Source organism: Cervus elaphus, chromosome 1 (genome assembly GCF_910594005.1).
Source record: "Cervus elaphus chromosome 1, mCerEla1.1, whole genome shotgun sequence".
Taxonomy (NCBI): Eukaryota; Metazoa; Chordata; class Mammalia; order Artiodactyla; family Cervidae; genus Cervus; species Cervus elaphus.
The window spans coordinates 51,525,051-51,547,331 of NC_057815.1; the positions used below are offsets into that span (position 1 = coordinate 51,525,051).

Genomic DNA, 22,281 nt, shown 5'->3' on the forward strand with positions numbered 1-22,281 from the left:
AATCCCTTTCTAATAATAGTAGTAGGATGTAGTGGGAAGATTATTAATGTGGGAATGATTTTTCTTTACAACCAGCAGATGGCAGTAGTAGTATCTGTGGTCTCAGTGTAGGGAAGTTTTGCAAAAATCAGTTCAGTTCAGTTGCTCAGTCGTGTCCAACTCTTTTTGACCCCATGGACTGCAGCACACCAGGCCTCCCTGTCTATCACCAACTCCCAGAGCTTGCTCAAACTCATGTCCATCGAGCTGATGATACCGTCCAGCCAACCCATCCTCTGTCGTCCCCTTCTCCCTCCTTCAATCTTGCTCAGCATCAGGGTCTTTTCCAATAAAAAGTCAGTTCTTCGCATCAGGTGGCCAGTATTGGAGCTTCAGCTTCAGCATCAGTCCTTCCAATGAATATTCAGGACTGAGCTCCTTTAGGATGGACTGGTTGGATCTCCTTGCAGTCCAAGGGACTCTCAAGAGTCTTCTCCAGCACCGCAGTTCTTCGGTGCTCAGCTTTCTTTATGGTCCAACTTTCACATCCATACATGACTACTCGAAAAACCACAGCTTTGAATAGATGATCCTTTGTCAGCAAAGTAATGTCTCTGCTTTTTAAAATGCTGTCTGGGTTGGTCATAGCTTTTCGTCCAAGGAGCAAGCATCTTTTAGTTTCATAGCTGCAGTCACCATCTGCAGTGATTTTGGAGCCCCCAAAAATCAAAGTCTCTCACTGTTTCCCATCTATTTGCCATGAAGTAATGGGACCAGATGCCATGATCTTAGTTTTCTGAATGTTGAGTTTTAAGCCAACTTTTTCACTCTACTCTTTCACTTTCATCAAGAGGCTCTTTAGTTCTTCTTCGTTTTCTGCCATAAGGGTGGTGTCATCTGCATATCTGAGGTTATTGATATTTCTCCCGGCAATCTTGATTCCAGATTGTGCTTCATCCAGCTTGGCATTTCAAGTGATGTACACTGCATGTAAGTTGAATAAGCAGGGTGACGATATACAGCCTTGATGTACTCCTTTCCCGATTTGGAACCAGTCTGTTGTTCCATGTCCAGTTCTAACTGTTGCTTCTTGACCTGCATACAGATTTCTCAGGAGGCAGGTCAGGTGGTCTGGTATTTCCATCTCTAAGAATTTTCCACAGTTTGTTGTGATCCACACAGTCAAAGGCTTTGGCGTAGTCAATAAAAATATCAAAAGGGAAATTATAATCTCAAACCATCATTTCCTCATATCCTGCCCAGCCCTACTTTTAGCATAATCTTTAGCCTGCCTTCCATTATTCCTATGAACTGTGCATGTAAATACTGCGGTACAATTTTTACCTTGCTGCTGCTTCCAAGTTGCTTCAGTTGTGTCCGACTCTGTGCGACCTCATAGACGGCAGCCCACCAGGCTCTGCTGTCCCTGGGATTCTCCAGGCAGGAACACTGGAGTGGGTTGTTGTGTCTGACTCCTAGCGACCCCATGGACTGCAGCCAACCAGGCTCCTCCATCCATGGGATTTTCCAGGCAAGAGTACTGCAGTGGGTTGCCATTGCCTTATCCACAATTTTTATCTTAGATCATACAAAATGAGATTAGAGAAAATCTGTTTTAAAAAAACAAAGCCAGGGATTTCCCTGGAGGTCCTCTGGTTAGGCCTCCACACTTCCCCTGTAGGGGATGCAGGTTCAATCTCTGGTCAGGGAACCAACATCCCACAAACCCTGTGGCACAGCCAAAAAATAAAAGACAAAGCCTGTAATCCAGAATTTTACTGCTCAGGAGCCCAAAGGAGTTATTTTCTGAGATTCATATCTTTCTAGAGAGGAACAGTTCACTCATAGATAGGCAACTTGGATTTTAGACATAATTCTACTAATTAGCTGCTTTTGACTTTGAGCAGTTGACTTAACCCTGCTGTAGGGAAATCGTTTGGAGAATTATTGTGAAGGTTAAGTGGGAAGGTTTATGTGAATCTTAATAGGTTTAACTCTTTTGTGACCTCTTGAAGGGAGAGTGGTAAGAGAAACTCTAGCATCCTTGTTGAAGGAAAGAAAAGTGAAAATGTTAATCGCTCAGTTGTGTCTGACTTGTCGACCCCATGGACTGTAGTTCGCCAGGCTCCTCTGTCCATGGAATTCTCCAGGCAAGAATACCAGAGTAGGTAGCCATTCCCTATTCCAGGGGATCTGCCTGATCCAGGGATCAAACCCAGGTCTCCTACATTGCAGGCAGATTCTTTACCATCTGAGCCACCAGGGAACTCCACCTATAACTAAATACAGGAATGTGGAGATACTGGTCTCCACTCTGGAATCAGCTTCAAGAGCCTGCCATTTGAGCTTGCAGTGAACCCACCAGTGCCATTTGACCTACAGTGAAGTTGTGTCAAACTCATGAAACACAAACACAAAACAGAAAGGGAGTCATTCCACCTGTCTCCAGACTCAGTGCGTGTACTGATCTGTATTGTACTTTGGGGGAAATTTTAGTAATTTTTTTCAGTATGTAATTTTAGTCTGGCACACTGACTTTAGAACTTAAAATCCTCCCCACCCCAATAAGATTCGATTCTATTTGTACAGAGTTCATTTTGATGCCTTTTCATGTTTTATCCAGTGTGTTATACTCAGTCATTCCATTTAGTGTGTGTTAAATAATAACAGTCTTAATAATATCTTCATTTAAAAAAATCATAAAACCTATCACTTTAATATAAGGATAATATTTAATTCACTTTGAATTTATTAGGCATCCATATATGCATCTTTGAAGAACTGGTATAGTTAAAAATAAGATGCAGTAAAGTAGGTAACAGGATTCATCCCAGTTTTTTCAGTATTGAACCATTTTGTGATTTGGGGGACAAGTCCCTTTTCTCTAGGCCTTGATTTTCTAGACATCTAAAATTTTCAATTCTTATATGACAGGTTCTTGTTCTCAATTTATAATTGAAAAAGCATTCAAAATGATATAATTACATGCTAGATAAAAAGAAGTCCCAAAACAAAGTGCATGTTATAACAAGTGAGGAAGAATTAGGCTCTATAGGATCCTGATACCTGTTAATAAACTCTGTATTTAATACACAATGGGATATTCAGTTCAGTTCAGTTCAGTTCAGTCGCTCAGTCGTGTCCGACTCTTTGCAACCCCATGAATCGCAGCATGCCAGGCCTCCCTGTCCATCACCAACTCCCGGAGTTTACTCAAACTCATGTCCATCGAGTCGGTGATGCCATCCAGCCATCTCATCCTCTGTCAACCCCTTCTCCTGCCCCCAATCCCTCCCAGCATTACTCAGCTATTAAAAAGAATGCATTTCAATCAGTTCTAATGAGGTGGATGAAACTGGAGCCTATTATAGAGTTAAGTAAGTCAGAAAGAAAAACACCAATACAGTATAATAATGCATATATGTGGAATTCAGAAAGACTGTAATGATGACCCTATATGCGAGACAGCAAAAGAGACACAGATGTAAAGAACAGACTTTGGGATTCTGTGGGAGAAGATGAGGTTGGGATGATTTGAGAGAATAGCACTGAAACATGTATACTACAATATGTGAAACAGATTGCCAGTCCAGGTTCGATGCATGAGACAGGGCACTCAGGGCCGGTGCACTGGGATGACCCGGAGGGATGGGATGGGGAGGGAGGTGAGATGGGGGTTCAGGATGGGGAACACATGTACACTGATGGCTGATTCATGTCAATGTATGGCAAAAACCACTACAATATTATAAAGTAATTAGCCTCCAATTAAAATAAGTTAATTTAAAAAATATATACAATAATGTATATACACTGGCAATGACAATTTTCAGTGCAGACTCAAACTGCTGAGCTTTTGTTATTGCTAAGTTTAGTTTTTAATGCCTTTTGGGTCATTTCACGCTGATAGATTGCCACTTCTTGAGAAGTAACTGCATTTGTGAAATTCCATATTAAAAATAAAGACAAATGGAATAACTTCTTGCACACATAGCTTAGGTTGATCTCAAGGGAATTAACCTTAAGTGAAAAACAAAGCCAAACTAAAAGGTTACATTGTATAATTCATTTATATTGCATTCTTGAAATGACAAAATTACATACATGGGGACGAGGTTAGTAGTATCCAGGGGTTAAGGAGGGAAGGGACAGTGACGAAAAGATGGTAGGTGGGAGCTTTGTAATGGAATTATTAGTGGTGATCATATGAATCTTAGCATGATATAATTGCCCAGAACTAAATACACAATGAGTACATGTAAAACTGGTAAAATATGAAGGAGGACTGAATTGTATCAATGTCAATTTCCTGGATTTGATATTGTACTATAGTTACACTAACAGAAGGTGAAGATATTAAGAAGAGGTGGCAAGAATACACAGAGTGAGTGAGTGACTGAAGTCGCTCAGTTGTGTCCGACTCTTTGTGACCCCGTGGACTGTAGCCTGCCAGGCTCCTTTGTCCCTGGGATTCTCCAGGCAAGAACACTGGAGTGGGTTGCCATTTCCTTCTCCAAGAATACACGGAAGAACTATACAAAAAAGATCTTCACGACCCAGATAATCACAATGGTGTGATCACTCACCTTGAGCCAGACATCCTGGAATGTGAAGTCAAATGGGCCTTAGAAAGCATCACTACAAACAAAGCTAGTGGGGGTGATGGAATTGCAGTTGAGCTATTTCAAATCCTGAAAGATGATGCTGTAAAAGTGCTGCACTCAATATGTCAGCAAATTTGGAAAACTCAGCAGTGGGCACAGGACTGGAAAAGGTCAGTTTTCATTCCAATCCCAAAGAAAGGCAATGCCAAAGAATGCTCAAACTACTACACAATTGCACTCATCTCACACGCTAGTAAAGTAATGCTCAAAATTCTCCAAGCCAGGCTTCAGCAATACATGAACCGTGAACTTCCAGATGTTCAAGCTGGTTTTAGAAAAGGCAGAGGAACCAGAGATCAAATTGCCAACATCCACTGGGTCATCGAAAAAGCAAGAGAGTTCCAGAAAAACATCTATTTCTGCTTTATTGAATATGCCAAAGCCTTTGACTGTGTGGATCACAATAAACTGTAGGAAATTCTGAAAGAGATGGGACTATCAGACCACCTGACCTGCCTCTTGAGAAATCTATATGCAGGTCAGGAAGCAACAGTTAGAACTGGACATGGAACAACAGACTGGTTCCAAATAGGAAAAGGAGTACATCAAGGCTGTATATTGTCACTCTGCTTATTTAACTTATATGCAGAGTACATCATGAGAAACGCTGGGCTGGAAGAAGCACAAGTGGAATCAAGTCTGCCAGGAGAAATATCAATAACCTCAGATATGCAGATGACACCACCCTTATGGCAGAAAGTGAAGAGGAACTAAAAAGCCTCTTGATGAAAGTGAAAGAGGAGAGTGAAAAAGTTGGCTTAAAGTTCAACATTCAGAAAACTAAGATCATGGCATCTGGTCCCATCACTTCATGGGAAATAGATGGGGAAAGAGTAGAAACAGTTTTTCAGACTTTATTTTTTTGGGGCTCCAAAATCACTGCAGATGTTGACTACAGCCATGAAATTAAAAGATGCTTACTCCTTGGAAGGAAAGTTTTGACCAACCGAGATAGCATATTAAAAAGCAGAGACATTACATTGCCAACAAGGGTCCATATAGTCAAGGCTATGGTTTTTCCAGTGGTCATGTATGGATGTGAGAGTTGGACTGTGAAGAAAGCTGAGCGCCGAAGAATTGATGCTTTTGAACTGTGGTGTTGGAGTAGACTCTTGAGAGTCCCTTGCACTGCAAGGAGATTCAACCAGTCCATCCTAAAGGAGATCAGTCCTGGGTGTTCATTGGAAGGACTGATGCTGAAGCTGAAACTCCAATACTTTGGCCACCTGATGCGAAGAATTGACTCATTGGAAAAGACCCTGATGCTGGGAGGGATTGGGGGAAGGAGGAGGAGGGGACGACAGAGGATGAGATGGCAGGATGGCATCACTGACTCAATGTACATGAGTTTGAGCAAACTCCAGGAGTTGGTGATGGACAGGGAGGCCTGGCATGCTGCGATTCACGGGGTCGCAAAGAGTTGGACACGACTGAGTGACTGAACTGAACTGATAGTTATACAAGATTTTTTTTTTTTTTTTTACAATTGTAAGAATCTAGGTGAAGAATATATGGGATCTTAAGGAAAATAGTTTTAATAAAATGAATGATAGGGTTTGTGATATATTTTGGGTTCTCAAAGAATTTACTTTTTGTCTGATGGTTCTAGAAAGAACAAACCTCAAAATAGTTGGATTCTGGATAGAGAGGCACTATTTGTGTTCTATCTCCCGGAGGTGAGCCTATTTATGTCAGGTTCTATCGGGTCTCTTTGTAGTCACAATGTTTTGCTTCAGGCCTCAAGGAAGTTTTTATTATTAATGATTGATCAGAAAATCCTCTTGCGGGGGGGGGGGGCGGGGGGGAGGTGGGGAGTGTGCACATTTGCACACTTAAATGTGCAAATTTATGGCTGATTGTAGCTCTAAGAATTAGTTCTTTGGAAACAGGTAAAATCCTTTAAAACAGTGACTGTCAATTTTCGTTTATGCCTAAAAAAAATTTAATCTAGGTTCTTCCAAAGGATTATGAAAGGGACCGTTTCTAAACAAAGACCAGAAGTCATAACCAGTGTGACTTTGATGTTCAAGCAAGTCCAGCCTAACTGCAGAGGCAGAGGCGTTAAGAACTGAAATGGATCTTCATACAATCTAGTGTCTCTTGGAAGAACTGAAGTTACTTCCTCAAATTGTATTTAGTTACTTTCCCAGTTTATTCGTGGGTGAGCTAGAAAAGGGATTCCAGCTCCCAGGATAGCATTCTTTCCCACTAGGCCATCAGTCCTGTAAAATGTTTTTCCCTCGAGTACAAGCACTCCCTCTCCTCCTTTGGCTGCGGTGGAGTTTCTGGCAGAAAATACAGTTTCTAAGTTGCGTTTAAATGACCTCAACGCCTAATTCAGGCTTGTAGGGAAAACTTAGCTTGTATCTCCAGTCTCCTCTTCGGCCTAAAGCAGCCGACGATAAGAAAACAGGAAGAGGTTTTACAGTTCCTTCGGAACTAGAAACGCTTGCGACGTCCTGGCGCACGCAGGCGCAGGACCGAGAGGGCTTGTCCTCTCTGAGTTGCCGTAGGGGCTAGGTGGCTGCGGCCTGGGTCGGCTCCCCACCCCCTTCCACGTCAGCGGAGGACTCTGCGGATCTGCCGCTGCTGCTGCGGGCTGGAGCTGGAGTCTGCGGTTCCGCCGTTGCCCCAGGTGCTGCCCCTCGGAGTCAGGTAACGGCCTACAAACCCCCTCATCTTGGAGGCGCTCCCTGGGCCGGGCAGAGTCGGAGGAACTGGGCTCTAGCGGGGAGATTCGGAAGGGGAGCGACTAGGCCGCTAGCGTCCGGGCCTGGCGAAGTGGAGTGCAGGACTGGAAAGCTCTGAGCGGGCCGCCCCATCCCGGCTTGCTTGCTGGCCGGGGGTCTTCTCCCTCCCAGGCTCTCGGGGCTCGCCAGTCCCGGTGGGGCTTGGAATTTGCAGGAGAGAAGGAACGGGGAAGGGGCGTGGGGGTGCAGAGCACCAGAGCACCAGTTGAGGGACTCCTGGTCCACAGAGTTGGGTCGCATGGGTGAATGTATTAGAGCGCAGCAGGGGTTTTAGCAGAGTATTTTTGCACGGGCTCTTTTTAAGTTCAGAAGTTCAGATTGTGTATTATGTTTAAAAATCACTTATATCGTGATGGGGTGGGGCTGGGGGATTTGTCACTGTATTGTGGGCTTTAATTCTGTTGTACAGCTTTTTAGACTCTGGGCGGGGTTGTGAGGTGGGAGATAATGTAACTTAGGCCAAGGCTGACAAGTGTGTATTTTAATACATCAGGATTTATTTCTATGCAACGTAATATAGATGGACCCTCCCTGTCTAATGCTTTAAAATTCATAAGCCAAGCTGAATGAACTTTAGACAGAAAAGATAACGATAGTTACAGGTTCTGTTTTTGTTTTTTCTGTCGTGATATGTTTGTATTTCTTTTTCTAGGTTTTTTTTTTTTTTTTTGCATCTGTTATCTTTAAATCTTGTATCCAGAGTTGGCTGTAACCGGGAACCATGACGGCTGCCGAGAACGTATGCTATACGTTAATTAACGTGCCAATGGACTCAGAACCACCGTCTGAAATTAGCTTAAAAAATGATCTAGGTAAATGTTGATAATATTTTGAAAATGAAAGTAAAAAGCTCACTTGCATTTCAAGTTCCTTTATAATTAGAAACACGTAATTTTTTTTTAGGATCTCTTCAATAAAACTTTGTCTTAATAAAAATGGAAATGTGTTATTTAGGCCTGTAATACTGGTTTTTGGAAATAAAAGAACATCTCAGCTTAGCTTATAGCATGGTGGGGTGGGGCTAAATAAATGTAGTGCTTTAGTTTTTAGCTATTCCTCAAGGTAACAATGGCTTGTTTAAATGTAGCTGACAGTTCTCTGTAGATAACAGACTGAGAGTGTGTATTAGAATGTTTTAATTTCTTTGTGCACTTAGCTTCATATTACTTAGCTTGTTCTTTTAGTTTTACTGCCTGTTGAACAAATGAAGTCAACACTGGAACATATATATGTTTTCTCAGAAGCATTTAAGCTTTTGATTTTTAAAGCATTTATGCAAAGAAGAAAATCTATTTCTGAATTTTTAAAATGTGTACTGTATCTCCTTTTTGTGAGTGATTCTGTCAAAAATTTTTTAAAGTAATGCACATTCCAAGATAATAATTCTTGCTTAATTGAACTAATAAAAATAAGTTTTACTTAAACTGATAACTACTGTTTAAAACAGACGAGGGAGAGTTATGCTTCAAATCTTGATAGTATCTTTTAGAAGATAGTTTACAGTTTGAAAGGAGATGATATTTTAGTTGCATGTTCCCACTCTTAATCAGCAGTAATGGAATACCTTGTGATTTTAGATTATATTTTATTCGGTTTCTATTGAGGCCTATTTCTAGAGAAGGAAAAATAAATATTTTTTTATGGCTTTTAAGCTGATCGTCTTTGTTTACAAAAACCGCACATACTGTATTTCCTTTTTTCCCCCATATTCATGTAAGAGAGTAGAATGGAATACAAATTGAATAACCTTTCATTACTCTTTTTCTAATTTCAAAATCTTCAAATTTTCATAATTTAAAGGTTTTCACTTTTAAACCTCCCAAATACTTAAGTTTATTGGTGGGTGATAAGGTAAAGGACAAACTTGTCCTTAACTGTAAAAATACTCTTTTCTTAACTACACTTCACCTACCAAGTAACTAAATAAGTAGTCTTGAATTTTAGGTTTATTTTTGACTGTATTTCAATAGAGTTGAGATGAAAAGATTTAGACATAGTTTTCAATTTGAATAACAAGTAGTTTTGTTTGGTGAAATACTGATATGGTTTAATTTCACTTTACCTTTGATCACTGGATGTGAGCCCTGATGACTACACATTTCCTGGAGTATATTTTGGTGAATTAAATTGATATTTAAAACTATTTTTCATAAAGGAGAATAAGCTCTGAAAATTTTGAGGATGTGAAAAGAAGCATTCTTCACCTCAATTTGAATTGTTAGAATAAATGGAAATAAGGATTGGGGAACTTGAAATAAAGGGTGTCAATTTTTTACAAGTTTACTAATAAACTTACTTTTAAAACTTTTTAACCTTTAGTTACAAGTGGATTTTTCAGGATTTTCTCTGGTAGTCCAGTGGCTAAGATTCCATGCTCACAGTGGAGGAGGGGCTGGGTTTGATCCCTCATCAGGGGACTGGATCCCACATGCTGCAACTAAGAGTTCACATGCTGCAACTAAGACCCAGAGCAGCCAAATAAATAAATACATATTAAAAAAACAAAAAACTGAAGATCTGCCCAGATTAATGCTTAACTTCATCCTTTTACATTTGTTCATTTCTTGATTTGATATGGCACACAGTTTTTTTTTTTTTTTCCGTGTATAGCAGGACATATAATACTGTGAAGCATGGAGAGATGCACAAGAAGTTAGTCTGTTTTAAACAAAAATACTGATACTTATAAGGCTTCCCTGGTGGCTCAGTCGGTGAAGAATCTGCCTGCAATGTGGGAAACCTGGCTTTAATCCCTGGGTCAGGAAGATCCCCTAGAAAAGGGAATGGCAACCCACGCCAGTATTCTTCCCTGGAGAATTCCGTGGACACAGGAGCCCGGCGAGCTACTGTCCATGGGGTTGCAGAGAGTCGGACAGTCAGACACAGCTGAGCATAACACTTTTTCCCTTCACATTGACACTTATGGTGTAACTTTGGCAGTAACCCGAACTGTATTCCATTCTTTTAAAGATATTGTTTATTTATTTAGTTTTGGTTGCACTGGTCTTTGTTGCTTCTCACAGGCTTTCTCTGGCTGCGGGGAGTTTGGGAGGGTGGCTGCTCTTGGTTGCCTGTGCGCTGGCTTTTCATTGCAGTGACTTCTCTTGACGAGCATGGACTCCAGGCACACTGGCTTCAGTAGTTGTGGCTCACAAGCCCTAGAACTTGGGCTCAGTAGTTGTGGCTCAGGCTTAGTTGCTCTGAGACTTGTGGAATCTTCCTGGACCAGGGTTCGAACCCATGTCCCCTGCATTGGCAGGCGAATTCTTATCCATTGTACCACTGGGAAGTCCTGTGTTGCATTTTTAATGCATACCTTAAATTCGTCAGTATTCAATATACTTATCTCTTATGTTTCTGCCTTCAAATTTTGGATCCAGAAGGTTTTAACCATAAATTCTTCAGTATGCAATAGTGATGTGAAATTATAGATTGTTTTGCGTAACATATAGCACTTATTTTTAGGTGAAGTAACAGTAAACTAGTATCTTATCTTAAATGTGTCATCCTTAATTATAAATAATAGTTGCTGATCCAGTACATTTTAATTTTCCTTCAATTTTTTAGGTAATTTCTCAAGAAAGATTCTGAAGTTTTATAGTCTGTAGAAATATGATGAGATTTTGGAGTTAATCTAGTCTGTTAATTCCCAACTTTTTCGAGTTTGAGGTTCTTCCTAATGTTGAAAAAAGGTCACTTATCCCCATTCCCACCCTTCATAATGGTGGCTGTAACTTTGGTTTAGAAAATACATACTGAATAAAAGCACTTTGAATTCCAAAGCACATAACATATCTGTTTACATTTTGAAAAATAGCTACAGGTGTGTTTGAGATACACATTTGTTGGTATACCTATAGATTCATGGTTTCCACATTAACTCCGTTGGTTTGGGGTCAGAGATCTAATCCAGTGCTTTTCTTTTACATGTAAAGAATCATGAGGTTCAGAGATAAATGACTGTAAAATCATACAGCTTGTTTTTGGCAGAGCCAGGTGGAAAACCCTTGTCACTTGGAATGGTACCTTTATTACTATTGCCGCTGATAAAGTGAGAACATGTTTTATTTTGTTAATTGCTTTTAAAATTATCTGAAGAATTTTCTTTTAAAATAATTGTGCTTTAAAACAATTTTTTTTTTTTTAATCAGAAAAAGGAGATGTGAAGTCAAAGACTGAAGCTTTGAAGAAAGTAATCATTATGATTCTGAATGGTGAAAAACTTCCTGGACTTCTCATGACCATCATTCGCTTTGTGCTGCCTCTTCAGGATCATACCATCAAAAAATTACTTCTGGTATTTTGGGAAATTGTTCCTAAAACAACTCCAGATGGAAGGCTTTTACATGAAATGATCCTTGTTTGTGATGCATATAGAAAGGTAAACCAAACCATAATTATTTCCAAATATTGCTTTGATTTTTAAATAATTGTAAAGTTGGTGGTATGGGCTATGTTTTAATTTTTAAAATTAAATCTCAGAAATGATGTTTTAGATATTTGAAGCAGAAGTTGTAAAAAGTTATTGTGAAAAGTTTTATTGTTACCTTTTTCCAGACACTTTCCATGCATTTTTAGGTGTTATTAATAAAAAAATAGTGACACATAGAATATGAGACATTGATGTGATAAGTAAAAATTGCTTTCATCTATAGGAATCTGATGGAAATTATGTAATAATCTAGGTGTTTGTCCTGAAACCTACTTCCTAAATTTTTTTTTTATTGAAAAATTTTGTATTTAAACATTGTGGTTTTTTGTAAAATACTGGGACTCAGCATTTCACATTTGATTTTTATATCAGGATCTTCAGCATCCTAATGAATTTATTCGAGGATCTACTCTTCGTTTTCTTTGCAAGTTGAAAGAGGCAGAATTGCTGGAACCTTTAATGCCAGCTATCCGTGCTTGTTTGGAGCATCGACACAGCTATGTTAGAAGAAATGCTGTTCTGGCCATCTATACTATCTATAGGTAAATAAAGCTCCTCCTTTGGCTTACTTCCATATGGACTGTTTAGTCTTTCAGACCAGAAGTTCCAGAGTGGTTCCTTACCGATTTTATGTACCGATTTTATGCAAATACGTTTTGATTAGCCTGAACATTTTTCCTTATTATCATTAGGTTGTTAACATTGAAAAGCCAAAAGATCTGGCAACACCAGGTCCTGGCTTCTGCGTGACAGCAATCTGCTGGAAGCGAGTGTCAGGGCCCCCTTTAAGCAGGTTGCGTGCTTTCCAGTTTATGTCACTACCTGTCTTTCTCAGTGTTAGTGCTCCAGCCCAGTTAATTAATTTATTAACTTGCTTAGCCCATAACTTTGAGGTTTTGACCTTATTTTAGAATTCTCTTTTTGTGGGATGTGGGTCTTGTCTTTTTATACTTAGAGGCCTTAAGGAGGAAACTTTTTAATAGGAAGGGTTGCAGTTCTCAGCTGATTCCTCTTCTTAGAAAATTGAAAATTTTGGACTTTAAAAAAGCAGTTCTAAAAAGGCAGTTTTAAAGTTTGAACTTTAAAAGAGCATGTTAGATAGGCTGGAATGCTTGGTTTTTACAGTCACTGGTGTCAGTCTATTTAGAATTAGGATGTAATTTTTATAAACATCTTTGTACTTTAATAGTCAATAATTTAGTAATTTCACAGTTCTTTCACTGTTATATTGGATTTTGCTATCTGTTCAGGAAGGTGGTAGGCTGGTTAATAATGTAGAGTTCTTTGAAAGTTATTAAAGATTACACAGATTTCAGAATTTAAACTTACACACACACAAAAATTATGACATTTATAGGACAACTGGAAATTTGAACAGTCTATATGATGATAGTAAGAAATTGTTACAGTTTTTACTACATGATAATGTTAGTTTAAAAAGAAAGTTCTTAATTTTAGAGAAGCATAATGATACATTTACAGAAGAAATGTTAAATGATCTGGGATTTGCTTCAGAATAATATGGGAGGAGAGAAAGTGGGCAGAGACATAGGTGAAACCAAAATGATTATGAATTAATTATTGTTAGGGGGGAAAAAATGCTAGGGACTGTTTTTATTAAGCAGGTGTTCATTGTTCTGTATACTACAAACACTTCTAAGTTTTCAAAGTAAGAAGTTAGTAGTTAAATGCAGTGCATAAATAATAAAATTGAAGGGACTATTTCTTCTCCAATAATTCTTTTTTTTTTAATATTAAAAAAAATTTATTTGGCTGCATGGGATCTTAGCTGCAGCATGTGGAATCTTTAGTTGAAGCATGTGGGATCTAGCTCCCTACCAGGGATTGAACACCAGCCCCCCTCCATTGCAAGCACAGAGTCTTAGCCACTGGGCCACCAGGGAAGTCCCTCCAATAATCCTTAATGTAGGATCTTTCAGTACCTTGAGGTTGTCATTATGAGCATCAATATTATAGCCCTAAAGTATATGAAAGAGAATTATTAGAGCTATCCAGTTGATAGATATCATGTTGAGTAAATCAGCTTTCTCTAATTTGAACTAAAAAGCATACAATTCGATAAATAGATGAAGATGGTAAATTTCTGATTCATACTCACAATTTTCTAATTGATTTAAAATTTAAAAAAGCAAAACAATTAATAGTGGTATAAGGTTTGATAAAGGTTAATTTTGGTAGAGTCCAGAGAGTTACTAAATATGAATATTACCTGTTTTATTTGAAGAAACTTTGAACATCTTATACCGGATGCTCCTGAATTGATACATGATTTTCTGGTGAATGAGAAGGATGCAAGTTGCAAAAGAAATGCATTTATGATGCTAATTCATGCAGATCAGGTGAAGTACTTTTTAAAAAATACTTTTATGACTATTTAAATGAGAATTAAAGATACTAGAGACACCTACACAAGTTTTTAGTCAGTAATTTTGTTTGTAGTACATATGATTTGTATTATTTTGATTTTTTTAGATTTTTTAATTTAATTTATATAAAAATAGAGTTTAAAAAATCCTTTTTGTGGTATATTGCTTATGTATGTGTTCTTTTTTTAAGTAAACATCACACAGACATTTTTAATAACAGCCATTTTACAGTTCTTCCAGATGAAATTATTGTGGCCATATGCTTTGGTACCCAGGTTTGGGGCTTTATTTTTCCTTCTCTTGGTAAAGATCTAAAATTGTTTAATAGAGAAAAACAGAAGTTCTTTTTAGGGTCTGTCCTGAGCCACAGCTTTGAAAGAGGGTGGACTTCAGTGTAGATGTATGTTTTTATTAGGCATTTCAAACTTCATAAGTAAATGTCAGTCCTACATCCAGCTCTCCTGGTGATTAAAGTTTATTCTTCTGCTGGTTAGCAGAGATTTTGCACACATTGGTGGCATCTAATCTTAGAACTTTTGCCATCCAGTATTTATTATCAAAATATGCATGAAGACTGAAAAAATAATGGAATCTATCCATTCTTCTGAAATCTAGATGCTATCATTTTATCTTTGTAAACAAGATTATAAGAATGCTGCTTATTTGGGCCACAAAGTTTTGTCCTTTTGTACAGTTGGTTTTATTGACCTGTGTTTTTGGTATTATGCTGTTTACGTACATGATTAGAATTTCATTAAAATTTATTGATACTTTTACTGTAGAGATGTTGATGAGGCAATAGTTCTGTATGTTACAGTGTTCAGGGTGTGAGAATCAGTGAGATTTTTATTTTAGGTCTCAGAAATAGGAGTAACTGTACTCATAGGCAATTGGTTTGTTTAGATTGTGTAGATACCCCGAATACACAGTGTTTTTCTCCTTAGTTTAGCTGCTAGAAAATTCTGATGCTAGATTTGTGGCCCGTTTCTATTAATAGAAAATATATTTGACTTTGTATCTTATATTTATGTGTTAACCTTTAGTTTTTTCCTTCAATTAATTTTTCTTTGCCCTGATTTCCTCATTTGTTTTAGGTTCAGTTGTGTATGTTTTTTAAAGTTCTTTAAGTCCTTTTATTGCATGAGGTTGAGTTTGATAAATATATTCTTATTTTTTCAGGATCGGGCTTTGGATTACCTAAGTACTTGTATTGATCAAGTTCAGACATTTGGAGACATTCTTCAGTTGGTTATTGTTGAACTAATTTATAAGGTAAAACTAATCTATAATGTGTAAAATTAAGAGTTTGAGATAAGGTTAAACAGTCTTGAGGACACAACTTAATTGCTAGGATAATATGTTTTAACAGTAGAAGTATTTCGCAGCATGGCCTATTAAAGTCTTCCCTACCCCCTTTGGTTTGTCATATTTTCCAAATTCTTCCATTCTTGGTAAATCTCCATAAAGAATTCTGTAAAAATTCATGGTTTGGCCCAATACACATGTGAAGAAATTGTTGTGTACTACTCAGTCAATGAACAGACTATGAGTTAGGCTTTGAACTAAAAGTCAAGATCTTTTCTTGAATATGTACCTGACTACTTTGAAAATCTAAAGACAAATGAGAAAAAGTCTTAAATATGTTTTTGTTTGTTGTTTGTAAAAGAGAATAGAAAGACTTTAAATATGTTAATATGACATTTTATGCCATTGACCTATAGGAATTTTATTTTATTTATTTATTTATTTTTTAAATATGGAACGCTTCACGAATTTGCGTGTCATCCTTGCGCAGGGGCCATGCTAATCTTCTCTGTATCGTTCCAATTCTAGTTTATGTGCTGCTGAAGCGAGCACTACCTATAGGAATTTTAAAACTTGGTCAGAGATTTGGGTTTTAAAATGAAGTACTTTATTGACAACATTTTCATTCGATACATCCTTTGAAAAATTGATTGCATCTTAATATTCTGAGAAAATAAAAGATGCAGTAACATCCACTTTTGCTATTAATACCTTTGGAGGCCAACAAAAATATATGTTAGGAATGACTTATTGCATGGAATGGCATCAACAGGATACATAGTGGACCCTGCTAACTCATTACATCCTCTTTGCTTCTGCAGGAAAAAGGCCCCTTTCAACACAGAGTATCTAGTCATTTTGAATTGGCATTTAAGATGAAGCCAGAACTATGAATATTACATATGTAAATATATAAATGTAATTCATCTGTATGGTTTAGGGATGCCACTGAGATTCTCAAAAGTAGGAGTTCTCTGCTATCCAATGACTTCTTTGTCTAGTAGGGTCCAGGTTATAGTAAGAGGAAAGAGGTTTTGAGTCTCAGTGGAGTAATAGAGATTTGACTGTGTACATTTTAGAAAAATCTAACATAAATGCTAACTTCAAAAGAGAAAAAGTAAGAAGTATTTGCTTCACAGGAAAAAGTATTAAGATGCATTTAGAATGGAATAGAAAATGTTAATTGTCTTCTTAACATTGAATATGGTCCCAAATAATAAGTAACAATAGTAGTACTTGAAAAAGAAGTGCTCTTGCTTTATTAAAACACTAATATTTTTCTATTATTGTCTGTTGAATTTCATATAATCCATCATGTTTACCTTTTTGATATGACATCCAGAATACAAATATAGGACCAAATTTAATACCTATTACAGTACTTGTATTAGTTACTTGGTTAATGACTTGTGTGTAGTGTTCATGTCTTTAATTATAAGCCATCTAAAAATCTTTTATGAAAGAGTGGAAATATAAATTATTATTGAATGAATAAATGAATGAGTAGCTGTAACAGTTATTTAAAGTAAAATCTATCTCTTCCTGAAATTACCAGTGTTGTATCACGGTGTCTCATCCTGCATTGGCCAACATCTCTTAGCTTTCAAATGAAGAAAACTCATATCCCATAAGCTGACATCTGTCTTTAAGAATGTGTTTGAAAGCAAATGTTCCTGAATTCAGTTGAAACCTAAATGTTTTCTTCTCCAGGTCTGTCATGCTAATCCATCAGAAAGGGCTCGCTTCATTCGCTGCATCTACAACTTGCTGCAGTCATCCAGCCCTGCTGTAAAATACGAAGCCGCTGGAACATTAGTGACGCTCTCCAGTGCGCCTACTGCCATCAAGGTGCTGGCCTTTCTGTGTGTCTGTGTGCCCTTAGGTGATAGGCATGCTGTCTTCTCACTTTTGATTGAGTGACGGTACAATCAACTACAAATTTTAGAAAATTCTTTGATTTCCAATGTAGTCCAACCTTCTTTTCTTACTTTTTGCTTTCACATATATATAAAGAGTAAAAGTGACAGAATAGCATTATTTCTAGTTTCTGGAGAAATGATACTGATATTTTAAGATCTCCACCCCATACTTCAGTTACATTAAGAACTAGATCTGGGGAAATGGATGCTGAATCCTAAATGGTAGACCTTAAAACGTTCCAGTTAATGTTTTTGATAATGAAATATTTTAATGTACTCTGTCAAGACTATGTTAGGAACCCTACTCTATTCATAGAATGAATTATTGTAGAAAACCATATTATATAAATAGGGGAATTTAGTGCTTTTACCACCAATACTTAAAAAATTCTTTTTAACGTATTGTTTTGAAATAATTTTAGATTTACAGAAAAATTGCAAAAATAGGTCAAAGTTCCCATTATCCTTCACCCAGCTTCCCATGGTGTTCATGCCTTGCATAGCAATTGTGTAGTTGTCAAAACTAAAATTATCATTGGAACAATATTGTTAACTAAACTATAGACTTTATTCGAATTTCACCAGTCTTCCTACTAAAGTTCATTCTCTGTCCTAGGATTCGTCTAGCATCCCACATAACGCTATTATCATATGTTAGTGTCGTCCAGTCTGTGACAGTTCCTCAGCCTCTCCTTGTTTTTCATGACATTGATACTTTTAAGAGTACTGCGTCAGTTTGTTTGTAAAATATCTCTTAATTTTGGTTTGTCTGGCATTTTTTCCTCATTAGTTTAATGTGCATTTTAGTGGAAATACCACAGAAGTGGTACACCATTCTCAGTGTATCCTATCAAGAAGTACACGATGCTGATATATCTTATTACTGGTGATGTTCAGTTCAGTTCAGTCGCTCAGTCGTGTCTGACTCTTTGTGACCCCATGCCTCCCCAGGCATGTCAGGCCTCCCTGTCTACCACCAACTCCCGGAGTCCACCCAAACCCATGTCCATTGAGTCGGTGATGCCATCCAACCATCTCATCCTCTGTCGTCCCCTTCTCCTCCTGCCCTCAATCTTTCCCAGCGTCAGGGTCTTTTCCAGTGAGTCAGCTCTTCCCATCAGGTGTCCAAAGTATTGGAGTTTCAACTTCAACATCAGTCCTTCCAGTGAACACCCAGGACTGATCTCCTTTAGGATGGACTGGTTGGATCTCCTTGCAGTCCAAGGGACTCTCAAGAGTCTTCTCCAACACCACAGTTCAAAAGCATCAATTCTTCTGCGCTCAGCTTTCTTTATAGTCCAACTCTCACATCCATACATGACTACTGGAAAAACCATAGCCTTGACTAGACGAACCTTTGTTGACAAAGTAACGTCTCTGCCTTTTAATATGCTGTCTAGGTTAGTCATAACTTTCCTTCCAAGGAGTAAGCGTCTTTTAAATTCATGGCTGCAATCACCATCCGCAGTGATTTTGGAGCCCAGAAAAATAAAGTCAGCCACTGTTTCCACTGTTTCCCCATCTATTTGCCATGAAGTGATGGGACCAGATGCCATGATCTTAGTTTTTTGAATGTTGAGCTTTAAGCCAGCTTTTGCACTCTCCTCTTTCACTTTCATCAAGAGGCTCTTTAGTTCTTCACTTTCTGCCATAAGGTTGGTGTCATCTGCATATCTGAGGTTATTGACCTTGATCATTCGATTAAGGTGGTAATTGACCTTGATCATTCGATTAAGGTGGTCTGTGTCAGATATCTCCACTGTAGACTTAACGATTTTTCCTTTTGTAATCAATAAATAGCTTGAGAACATACTTAGAAACTGTGCAAATATCCTATTTCTCCTCAGACTTACACCAACTAATTTTAGCACGTAACAGTAGATCTTTCTACAGCAGTTTCTATTATGATATTCTAATGGTGGTTTTTTGTTACCCTCATTCTACATTTATTATTTGGTGTTCTGCAGGGAGGAGCTATCACTTCTCCTTCATCCCTTCTTCCCTCCTTCCCTCTCTCCTTATCTTCTTTCCTTCTTTATATCAGTATGGATGTTTTATTCTATGGATTATAATCCAATATTATTATTTATTTTGTTGATATAATTATCCTAGCTTTGGTCTTTAGGAGCTCTTTCAGATTTGCTTCTTTGTCCTTTACTTTTAATGACTCAGAGCCATCTTTATATTCTTGATTTTTTCTGTTCTGTAATGCAAATGGGTTAGGCTTTGTACCGAAACTAAAAGTTGCTCAATAGCTAAAATGTTTGGGATTCTCTATCTGCTTTTTTCTGCCTTGTTCCTTAGGCTCAACCCTTAATTTTTGGCTGTTAATGAGGGTTTCTGCCTGTAACAGCCTCTTTCATCCTTTTAAATTGTGATGCTTCCAATTTTTTGTAACCTTAAAAAAATAATGAAATTTATTAGAACTTGGGTAGTAGAGGGACACATTCCTCTGAGAAAAATGCATAAACTTTCAGTGCAGGAGTAGTGAATGTATTTTGGCTTCTTGGAGGCTTTACTTTTTCTTAATTTAAGATTCTGTGTTTAAGATAGATGAATATGTTCTTAAAATGTATTTCTTTTTTTAACATAGGCTGCTGCTCAGTGTTACATTGATTTGATTATTAAAGAGAGTGACAACAATGTAAAGCTCATAGTTCTAGATCGATTGATAGAATTAAAAGAACATCCTGCTCATGAACGAGTACTACAGGTAAATGTTTCTGAAACAGAAATCCTAAATAGAATCTTCTTCCAAATTGAAATAATTCCCAATACTTGCCATCTTGGTTAGCTTAAATGCTTGGAGATTTGGCAGTTTAAATTTTGGTCACCTAAGATATAACTCTTGAAGCACTGTAGCCTTTTGGGGTATTGTCTTTGTTATTACAAAGAATTTCCAACGTGAATTAATGTGTTACCTTTTATCTTTTCTGTTTGTACTGCACTTGGTGTTCTTACCAGTAGAGATATATTTGTTTTAGTTTTAATATAATTTACATTTTTTGCAAAATAATTAAAACCAACTGAGAATGAAAGATGATTAGATTCTAGAAGATTATCAGTATACCTGTTTAATCTGTGACAATGATTATTGTAAAACTGAAGTCCCATGATAAAAATAAAGCTACATTCAATGCTGATCCTGGATCAGAATAACAACAAAAGCATTTGCTATAAGGGACATTATTGGGACAGTTGGGAGAAATGTGAATAGACTTTGTATTAGTTAATAGTATCATTAATCAGTGTTAAGTTCTCTGAATTTGATAATTGTGTTATATAAGAAATTTTTCTTGGGTGAAACATTTAGGAGTATAGAGAACATGACGCAGCAAATGTGAGATATTAACAACTGGTATATATAAGTGAGGCTATACAGGAGTTCATCCTTAAAAATTTTAGAACATTTTTATCAGAATTTTTTAAAAATACAAAGTTTTAAAGAAGTGAAATGTTTTGCTATATTTAAAAATACTTGCTATAGAATTTTAAGTATGCTTCTTTAAAATATTAGAATTTCCTGCAGAGCCAAAATAACATTATCACACTTAACAAAATTGTTAATAATTTCTTATTATCATCCAATTTTCCCAGATATTCCTAAAACACGCTTTTGGTTTGATTTTTTTCAGTTTATAGCCATACATCACACTTGGTTGTGATGTAGGTAGTTGTGATGTATAGCCCTGAGTCTGTTAATTTGAGCAGTATTGTTTTTTCAGAACACTGACTTATGCAAGAGACTCCTTCTGGATGTGTCTGGTTACTTTTTTTGGTGTCATTTAGCTTGCTGCTCTGACTTCTGTATTTCCTAGAAACTGCAGGTTTGAGCTAAAGCTTGACAGAGTCAGAGTAAACATGTTCAGTTTGAATGTATCATATGTGATATTACATACTTCATGTTTCCTTACATAGGCAACTCAGACTATCTTTTGTCCAACAGTAGTGATTTTATTATTGATCAGAGTATTAAGGTCATGACAGAAACCTCTATTCTACAGTTAAGATTTTCTTCTTGTGACCAGAAATACTGGTAATAATTCTAGATTATTTTTGTTCTTTTTCAGGATTTGGTTATGGACATCCTAAGAGTGTTGAGCACACCAGACTTAGAAGTACGCAAGAAAACTCTGCAGTTAGCACTGGATCTTGTCTCCTCTAGGAATGTTGAAGAGGTAAAACAAAATTCTGACAGCACATTGTAAGCTGTCAAGCCAAACATGATGTCATTCTCACTTATTTTTGCTTTGTTCTACAGCTGGTTATTGTCCTTAAGAAGGAAGTAATTAAAACAAATAATGTGTCAGAGCATGAAGATACTGACAAATACAGACAACTCCTTGTGCGAACATTGCATTCCTGTTCGGTCCGATTTCCAGATATGGCTGCAAATGTTATTCCTGTGGTATGTAATTCCAGTGATCTTAATTTTGAAATTCTCTAAAAATAAAAATTAAGAAATTTTAATTATTTGACAGTTAAATTCTAGGAATCTCAGCTCTTTGTAATCACTAAATCTCATGGTCAGAAGAGATCTTTATGTCTGCTGCTAATCTCAAAGGGATAAGGACTCTGACTTCTTTCTCTCGCATCTTCACTGAAAAAACAACAAAAAAAAATAATGACAAGTATACCTCCATATACTATTATAACTAATGTTTGTTGGTGGTGGTTTAGTTGATAAGTTTTGTCTGACTCTTGTGACCCCATGGACTGTCTGCCGGGTTCCTTTGTCCATGGGATTCTCCAGGCAAGAGTACTGGAGTGGCTTGCTGTTTCCTTCTCCAGGGGATCTTCCCAACCCAGGGATTGAACCTGGGTCTCCTGCATTGTAGGCAGATT

The 22,281-nt window shown here is 37.4% G+C and overlaps 1 protein-coding gene and 1 non-coding gene across 3 annotated transcripts in view; one reads left to right on the forward strand and one right to left on the reverse strand.

Annotated features, from left to right (window-relative positions):
* The first annotated feature begins 7,161 nt into the window (after nucleotides 1-7,161).
* COPB1 (COPI coat complex subunit beta 1) overlaps nucleotides 7,162-22,281 on the forward strand; it is a 35,375-nt gene continuing 20,255 nt past the window's right edge. The window contains exons 1-10 of one of the 2 annotated variants that reach the window (XM_043902518.1): nucleotides 7,162-7,299; nucleotides 8,049-8,205; nucleotides 11,545-11,774; nucleotides 12,198-12,367; nucleotides 14,071-14,185; nucleotides 15,392-15,484; nucleotides 17,228-17,365; nucleotides 20,030-20,149; nucleotides 21,507-21,614; nucleotides 21,698-21,844. In XM_043902518.1, the coding sequence (XP_043758453.1) occupies nucleotides 8,115-8,205; nucleotides 11,545-11,774; nucleotides 12,198-12,367; nucleotides 14,071-14,185; nucleotides 15,392-15,484; nucleotides 17,228-17,365; nucleotides 20,030-20,149; nucleotides 21,507-21,614; nucleotides 21,698-21,844 (1,212 nt within the window). In that variant the 5' untranslated portion in view covers nucleotides 7,162-7,299; nucleotides 8,049-8,114. Of the gene's footprint in view, nucleotides 7,300-8,045; nucleotides 8,206-11,544; nucleotides 11,775-12,197; nucleotides 12,368-14,070; nucleotides 14,186-15,391; nucleotides 15,485-17,227; nucleotides 17,366-20,029; nucleotides 20,150-21,506; nucleotides 21,615-21,697; nucleotides 21,845-22,281 lie in introns of both variants that reach the window. The other variant, XM_043902523.1, reaches the window with a different exon arrangement.
* On the reverse strand, nucleotides 15,963-16,069 carry LOC122703942. The gene has a single exon (XR_006343676.1). It is a non-coding gene; the product is annotated as a U6 spliceosomal RNA (small nuclear RNA).